The following is an 8,387-nucleotide window of genomic DNA, read 5'->3' on the forward strand; positions in this document are numbered from 1 at the left end:
TCCTTTCCTTTCCTTTCCTTTCCTTTCCTTTCCAAGACGGTAACTATAAAGATAACTATAGCAACAACTTGAGCCCTTTAAAGTCAGTTGGATTTTGATTGGTTGTCAATGTTTTTATCATCCATCAACTGGAAAGAAATTCATTTTGAAAGACATTTTTCATCAATGTCATTATAGCTAGAATTAGAATGATTAATGAAACGTTATAGTTATCATTTTAATCCTCAGTGTGAACAGGCCTTAATTCACTGTTATTTCTTCTCTCTCTCCACACTGTCCTGAGCTTGATCTCTCATCCTGACCGCCTGGTGTTGCTGAAGGAGCTGGACTACACCTAGCTGATCGTGTGCCCTAGCAACGTCCTCCGCTGTTTCTCTCCAGCTGCTCCTTATAGCGGGATCAGCCCCTTTGTCTAGCAGAACCTTAAGGACCTGTGGATTGAATCACAAGTGTAGCGAGAAAGGAAAGAAACAGGTAAACATTTACTTCCTACATTTTCCCATAGGAAAGCAAAATCACTGATGAGATCATCTCAATGGTTTAATGGTCTACAGTTTTTACTGTATATAAATATAAAATATATTAAATGTAGCCTTGGTGAGCATAAGAGGCTTATTTCAAATACTTAAAAACATCTAAATTATTCCAAACTTTTGATTGGTAGAGTATGAACTTAAAAATGAGAGAGAATCAACACACCTTGCAGTGACCCCTCTCAGAGGCCAAGTGCAAAGGTGTCTGTCCGAGCCTCTCCACAGCATTCACATCTGCCCCATAGTGCAGCAACAGTTTGGCAGCCTCAACATTGTCCCTGAGTGTTGAGTAGTGCAGTGGTGTCATTTTGAGGTTGTCCCTGTCCTCAAGTCCTGCTCCATTCAGAATCAACAAGTGCACCACAGCCCTGGAGCCACTGCGGGCAGCCAGATGCAGCGGAGACGCCACATCTCCATCCCTGACATCAACCTTAGCCCCTTCTGTTAACAGCTGCTGGAGGATCTATGAGGAAGGAGAAGATACGGTTTAGATGGGACAGATGAAAAGTAGAGAGTAAAAGAAAGATCAAATGGTGCTAAGGAGACAGGAACAGAACACTGCCCTTCACCCACACAAATGCCATCTGTTTCACAGCACGCAGTTGGCGTGACTCTGACAGAACACAGCCAAAAGGGCAGCGAGACCTTGAATTCACAGTCTTGGCAAATGCAAGCTATGCTGCGGTAATAGGGTTGATTGGAAACAAATGCATTGAGGTGTTTATAGGACACTTCATGTATGCAGATTTTTTAGAGAGAACATTTATAAGAGACTAAGTGATCACATGATCAGTGCTGGATAACACTGGATAGCATAACATTATTTAATCACTCCAGGTATAAAGTAACTAACCATGTTATACTGCCAATTTTATGTATAATTTTATGTGTCATCAAGCCTCATGTAATATAGCATCTCAGTAGCCAATGTTCTAGCCACAGACTTCATTTACACACAGTCTCGGTAGTTTTTAAAGCCAACGCCTTGGTAGATGTGATGTTTTGCCCATCAGTGTTATGGGCAACAGTAATTGTATGTTTCTGTAAATATTCTACATTAAATTAAAAACAGTTGTAATATTTAATTGAAAAAGTAGCTCATAATTTACATTTAATCATTTAGCAGACGCTTTATCCAAAGCGACTTACAAATGAGGACAATCAATGCAATCAAAACTAACAAAAGAGCAACAATATGTAAGTGCAAATGACAAGTCTCGGTTAGCCTAATGCAGTAGGTTCATAGTTAGTAGTAGTTAATAATTAACTCAAAGGTGAATGCCTTCTGATGCGAAGTGATGGGTTTTTGTAAAAAAAAAAAAAGAAAATCCATATTTAAAATTGTAGAAACCATTATCACTACACTAAAAATGCTGGGTTATTTTTTTAACCCATGGGTTCTGCCTGTTGGGTCATTTTATTGGGTTGTTTTTAATATATTTACCCAGGTGCTGTTTTTTTTTTTATAACTCAAATCCTGGGTTCAGCTTGTTGGGTCATTTTATTGGGTTATTTTTAATTTTATTTACCCAGGTGCTGGGTAGTTTTTCTGTAACCAAGTTGCTGGGTCATTTTTAATGCTTTTTTTTTTTCTACTCAACTGCTGGGTTAAGCCTGTCTCTGACAAAACAACCCAGCTGCTGAGTTACAGTCAGTATGCGGGCTTTTTGTGTCCTATACAGGAGAGAGCGGTTCACAACGCCGCCGATTTGGTGCACTTTTTCAGCGAAATAAAGGTTTGTATACACTAAAAAATGCTGGGTAATTTTTTTTTTTTTAACCCAAATACTGGGTTCAGCATGTTGGGTAATTTTATTGGGTTGTTTTTAATATTTTTACACAGGTGCTGGGTTATTTTTTTTTTTAACCCAAATGCTGGGTTCAGCTTGTTGGGTCATTTTTAATATGTTTTACCCAGGTACTGGGTAGTTTTTCTATAACTAAGTTGCTGGGTCATTTTTAATGCTGGGTTATTTTTTTCTACCCAACCGTTGGGTTAAGCCTGTCTCCGATGAAACAACCCAGCTGCTGAGTTACATTCAGAGTGCGGGCTTTTTGTGTCCACTATAGGAGAGAGCAGTTCTCAGCGCTGCCGCCGCCGATTTGGTGCACTTCTTTAGCGAAATAAGGGTTTGTATACCTTTTATTTTATTTATGAAGTCTTTACTGTGCTGTAAATTATATTATTTTACGCAACACAACATAAGGACGAGACATAAGGTCAGTTAGCTGCGTCAGCAGCGGTCGTCGTTTCGTATGAACGTCTTTTGCCTTGCATAACATAAATTATATTTATTCGTTATAATACTGAGTTTAATTTAATTTGATGGTAAAAATATGTTCTCTAATCTCAGTACTGTTTGTTTATGGGCAGGTTATAGAGTCAGTCAAGGCATCCTACAGCTACGAGTGAAACGTGAGGCAGCGGTCTGAGGTTAGCAGTTCCCCCGCGAACAGCAGCCCTTCACCGGCTCAGATTTCGGCGACACACCGGCACGAGAATTAGTGCCATTTCAGTAAAAATCGATTACAGAGTACGGTTGCATACGCTTAAATTAAAATGCTACTTTTAAATGTTACATTTTTTATTTCAAAAATGCTTGTTGAATGAGTTTAAATGTATGTAATATTGTAAACTATGCTGTATTCACCCAAATAAAATCTTGTATTTTGTCCATGTGTTCTTGCTTAATAATAAATGTTCATCTTTTGATTATTGCTGTTGCCTCTAGTAATTCTATGTGATTTTTTTATTTTCCAGCCCATTTTAAGGCAGCAATATAATATTTTTTTAACTTAAATAAAACAACCCAGCATGTTGGGTAAAAACATCAACCCAACCAGCTGGGTTGCCAAAAATAACCCAAGTTAGGTTGTTTTACACCCCACATTTTTTAGAGTGTAGTTACTTCCTGTTTGTGCATTCACAAGAGAGTCGAGTTACGATGTATGATGGATTTCATTAACCCACTATGGATTACTTTTATGATGGATGGATGCACTTTTTGGAGCTTCAAAAACTCAGGCACCATTCACTGCCATTACATAGCTGGAAAGAGCCAGGATATTATTTAACTCAAATTGTGTTTGTCTGAAAGAAGAAAGGAATATACACATAGGATGGCTTGAGGGTGAGTAAATTATGGAATTATTTTCATTTTTGAGTGAACTATTCCTTCAATCACCTTCTTGTCTCCAGAGCAGGCACAAAGGTGCATGGCTGTGCGGCCGTCCATATAAATTTAATTTGTCTTGTATGTTGTCCATGTGTTCTTGCTTAATAATAAATGTTCATCTTTTGATTATTGCTGTTGCCTCTAGTAATTCTATGTGATTTTTTTATTTTCCAGCCCATTTTAAGGCAGCAATATAATATTTTTTTAACTTAAATAAAACAACCCAGCATGTTGGGTAAAAACATCAACCCAACCAGCTGGGTTGCCAAAAATAACCCAAGTTAGGTTGTTTTACACCCCACATTTTTTAGAGTGTAGTTACTTCCTGTTTGTGCATTCACAAGAGAGTCGAGTTACGATGTATGATGGATTTCATTAACCCACTATGGATTACTTTTATGATGGATGGATGCACTTTTTGGAGCTTCAAAAACTCAGGCACCATTCACTGCCATTACATAGCTGGAAAGAGCCAGGATATTATTTAACTCAAATTGTGTTTGTCTGAAAGAAGAAAGGAATATACACATAGGATGGCTTGAGGGTGAGTAAATTATGGAATTATTTTCATTTTTGAGTGAACTATTCCTTCAATCACCTTCTTGTCTCCAGAGCAGGCACAAAGGTGCATGGCTGTGCGGCCGTTAGGACCCCTCATATTGGCATCTGCACCTCGGTGGAGCAGTAGCCTCACCCCCGCCTCATTCCCCACCAACACTGCCAGCTGTAGGGGGCTCATGCCCACACCCTTTCCTCCCTCCACATCTGCCCCATTATCTAGCAAGAGCTCTGCCACGTCGCCCCAGCCTCCAAAAACTGCCCAGTGCAGGGGTGTCCACTTATGAAAGTCCTGGGGGTTCGGTGAGGCCAAGTGCTGGAGCAGAACTCGAGCCGTGCCCAGGTGACCACTGGCTGCAGCCAGGTGAAGGGGCGTCTGGCCGGAGCAGGACCTTGCTGAATGTGACGCCCCCTTCTGGAGGAGAACGTGTGTGGTCTCAGGGTTTCCTCCACTGCAGGAGCGGTGCAGGGGAGTGCAGTTGAAGAAGTCCTGGCTATTTACCTCAACCTGGCCGGTTTGCAACAGGAACTTGATCAGCATGAGATGACCCTTGAAAGAGGCGTGGTGGACAGCTGTCCAACCATACGGGTCCCTGGAAGCACAAAATGGCCCAGTCAGCGAAAAAAATTACTATATATTTATTTTGGGAATAGCACAACAAATTTTTTCATGGTATTAGACATTACTATTTTACACTGGAACCTTTTGTTACTAACATGTGTGACACTAATAATATTTATTTCAAAGGGACATATCATGGAAAGTGAAATAACATTATAGCAAAAAATACTGTTGACAAAAAAGTGATAAGTATAATTTTTTTAAAAGTTAAAATATTTTCTCTTAATTCATAGTTGACCAAAATATGAAAATTCTGCCATCATTTACTCAGCATCATGTCATTTCAAACCCATAAAACTTTGGTTAATCTTCTAATCCCAAATTATCCAATATGGTAATAAAGATAATAAAGGTATTTTAAAATAAATCCATATGAATTGAGCTAAACTGATTCACGTTTTGTGATGGGATACTATCTCTTTATATGATAAACACATTTATTTTAGGCTTTAAACATAGTTTAATGATAACTTCTAAACCGTTAAAGAAGACGAGCTACAAGGTTTATAATTGATGGTATATGCTTTTGTTGAATCATCCAGCTTGCATTTACTGTATATTTATAGTAATAGTGTTTAACTGCAGGACATCTGGTGAGAAACTTACATTAACCATGATTCTGCAGAGAAATCTCCACCAATCAGAGAAACGAAACAAGCAAATCTCACCAAAAATGCCCGCTCTCATAAAAAACTCTCATAAAGTAATGGGAAGAATAACGCAATCCAGTCTTCCTCCACACTCAAACTACTTAAATATTTGGATATGTATGTGAATGAATGAAAAAAAAAAAAAAACTTTCAGAACCGAGGCTGCTGCAAAAGTGGACAGGCACTTCTGCACTCTATATAAGAGAAAAAACGTAGCTTTTATTATTTGTCACAATGTACGCAACAAAATCAGATTATTCAAAAACATGATCCCTTTACCAGATTAAACATGAAGTTCACCTGAAAAATTGCATCACTTGGAATTACATGAAAATGACAATTATTTTGGATGAACTATTCTGTTAAGGTTATAGATCACTAACTGGCAGTTAGCAGGCACGCCACGTTCCAGCATGGCCTTGACTTGGTCCAGACATCCCTCCCAAGCAGCGTAGTGCAGCCTGCGCTCATCCAGAAAGCAGTGTCTGGGTTTGGGTCGGCGGTGGATCCTCCACTGTCTGGTCCCTGCAGCCGTCCGGACCTTCCTCTCCACAGACCCCATAGACACCGAGTCGTGGAGCTCCAACCACCTCCAGTGCACCTCTGGGCCTGCATGGGCCATGGCAGGAGGATAGTCTGTGGAGGAAATTGATTTACAAGGTACTCCTTTTAGTTTCATTGCTCATTAGATTATACTGTACTAAAAGAGTACGGACAGTTAAACAAATTAGTTTCTGGATAACTATACACTAATTCCACCAGGGGGTGGTAAAAGTTTACAGCAGTTAGAAGATTCTCAGCCAGTTTGGTTGCATCATTAAATTGGACTGTTTCTGACCTACATTTAAAGTATGATCAGTTTTAAGAGTGTGTAAATCACTGCAGCGGTTGCGTAACCTATAAAGTCATGGTCCCAATGGTTCTAGAAACTCTACATTGATCTCTCAGTGAGTGTTTTCAAAGACTCTTCTGATCTGTCTCTCTGTTGTAATTCCATCTAGAGACACAGTTGTCATGGTAACAATGGCTGCAATTTTACTGTTTTAGAGGTTTTCATTAACTTCACTGGCAGTCTGTCGTATAGAGGAGAAACAACACATGAAAAACATTTTAGTGATATTATTAGAATTTCATTGTAAGTCTATAGAATATTTTCACCCATATTATCGCTCACTTATCCTGTACAATAATTATCATGCTTATTTTGCTTTCACAATTCAATGCATTTTTAATGTTTGCAGTGAGTATACTACCATTAGGTTTCCATCAGGGTTGTGCACCATGCAGAAATGAATTGAGAAATACCTTTTAACTTCAAATTCAATTCCTGAATATGAATTGCGATAGCAAATTGAATGCATCATTTAAATAAAATCAAATTCTAAAAGTCTATAGGATTTTTTTCGCCCATTTTATCGTTCACCTGGCAAAAATCTCTCCACTACGAGCCTTACAATCAATATAATTTATCTGTAACACAAAAGTTTAATACAAATTGTATGAGCAATAGTTTTAGTAATGCATGCCTCAAGTTTGTTTTAAATTAAAGTTACAATTTTTTTTTTCTTAGTTTACACAAAAACCAAATTCATTTCATTCCAAACCTGTATGACTTTCTTTAATTTGTGGATTTCTGAAGAATGTTGGTAGTGCTGGTTTTGGTGACCATTGACATCCATTGTATGGGTCAAAAACATAAATTTCTCTAAATATCATCTTTTATGTTCAACGGAAGAAAGTCATACAGATTTGGAACGACACGAGGCTGAGTAAAATAATGACAGGAATTTTCATTTTTAGGTGAACTATTCCATTGTGCAGTATGTGCACTCATACTGACAGATGAAAAGAGATTACAGTTGAAGTGTTCTCCTTAGTGTGAAAGCGTGTTCCATGTCAAGCTATGAGCCACAGGAGATCTAGAGGCGTGTACAGCCTGTCATGTCGTGGGAGTTCGGGATTATGTGGGCGGACAACGCGCTCCTGCCTTGCCATTTATCATGGCAAATATCTTTTAAAAGCATGCTAATGCACAGATACACTGCTGCTGAGGAAGATTAACAATTAGGCATCAAGATGATGCTATTTTGTATCATTTACAGTGAAATTATTTGAGTCATATTTCTTAGTAATGGCTATTAAACTCCTATTTTAATGGTACCCCAAACAATTATCAGTTCATAAGACAACTTGCATCTTGTAAATTCAAATTAGCATTCACACAAATACACATTACCAGAAATTCGCGTTTCAATTTGCAGATCCATCCAACTGAGTTGACTGGAAACGAGACAGAAGTTACCTGTGAGTGCCAGTTACTCCATGATGTCTTGCTTCTCTCCAGTGTGCTGATGAACAGATTTCTCAGGGTGACATAACGTGTAAGTCCAGTCTTTCCACCTCCTCTGATATCGTTCATCAAGTGTTTTATGTTCATCTGAGGTTGCTATGGTGAGAATGGGTTTTTAGAGCACTGTTATTGTATGATGGCACAGATGAGAGAGAGAGAGAGAGAGAGAGAGAGAGAGAGAGAGGGAGGTTTGAGGCTGCGCATGCCTGATGGTTGCTGTGGCACAATTACATACACACTGCATGCAATCATCTCTTTTACTGTATTCTACGTAAAACACTTTGAATTACCATTGTATTCGAAATGTGCTATAAATCAGCTCGTCTTGTTTGATTACTATCGTTTTTGCAATTTCACAATTTAATGCATTTTTTATTTTTGAAATGAGTATACTCGTTCAAAATGTAAAAATACAATTTGGTTCCATCAAGGTTGTGCACAATGCAAAAATGAATTAAGAAATGCATTTTAACTTCAAATTGAATTCCTGAAAATGGT

The 8,387-nt window shown here is 38.4% G+C and overlaps 1 protein-coding gene across 1 annotated transcript; it reads right to left on the reverse strand.

The window, feature by feature from the left end:
- Positions 1-15: 15 nt before the first annotated feature.
- Positions 16-8,071, reverse strand: ankrd67 (ankyrin repeat domain 67). Its single transcript, XM_016490857.1, has 5 exons — positions 7,842-8,071; positions 5,923-6,175; positions 4,308-4,860; positions 700-996; positions 16-431 (listed from the first exon to the last, which is right to left on the reverse strand). Exons 2-5 carry the CDS (start codon positions 6,159-6,161, stop codon positions 252-254), a joined length of 1,269 nt encoding a protein of 422 aa, XP_016346343.1. The 5' UTR covers positions 6,162-6,175; positions 7,842-8,071; the 3' UTR covers positions 16-251.
- Between the last annotated feature and the right edge of the window lie 316 nt (positions 8,072-8,387).

Source organism: Sinocyclocheilus anshuiensis, unplaced genomic scaffold (genome assembly GCF_001515605.1).
Source record: "Sinocyclocheilus anshuiensis isolate Anshui unplaced genomic scaffold, SAMN03320099.WGS_v1.1 scaffold569, whole genome shotgun sequence".
Taxonomy (NCBI): domain Eukaryota; kingdom Metazoa; phylum Chordata; class Actinopteri; order Cypriniformes; family Cyprinidae; genus Sinocyclocheilus; species Sinocyclocheilus anshuiensis.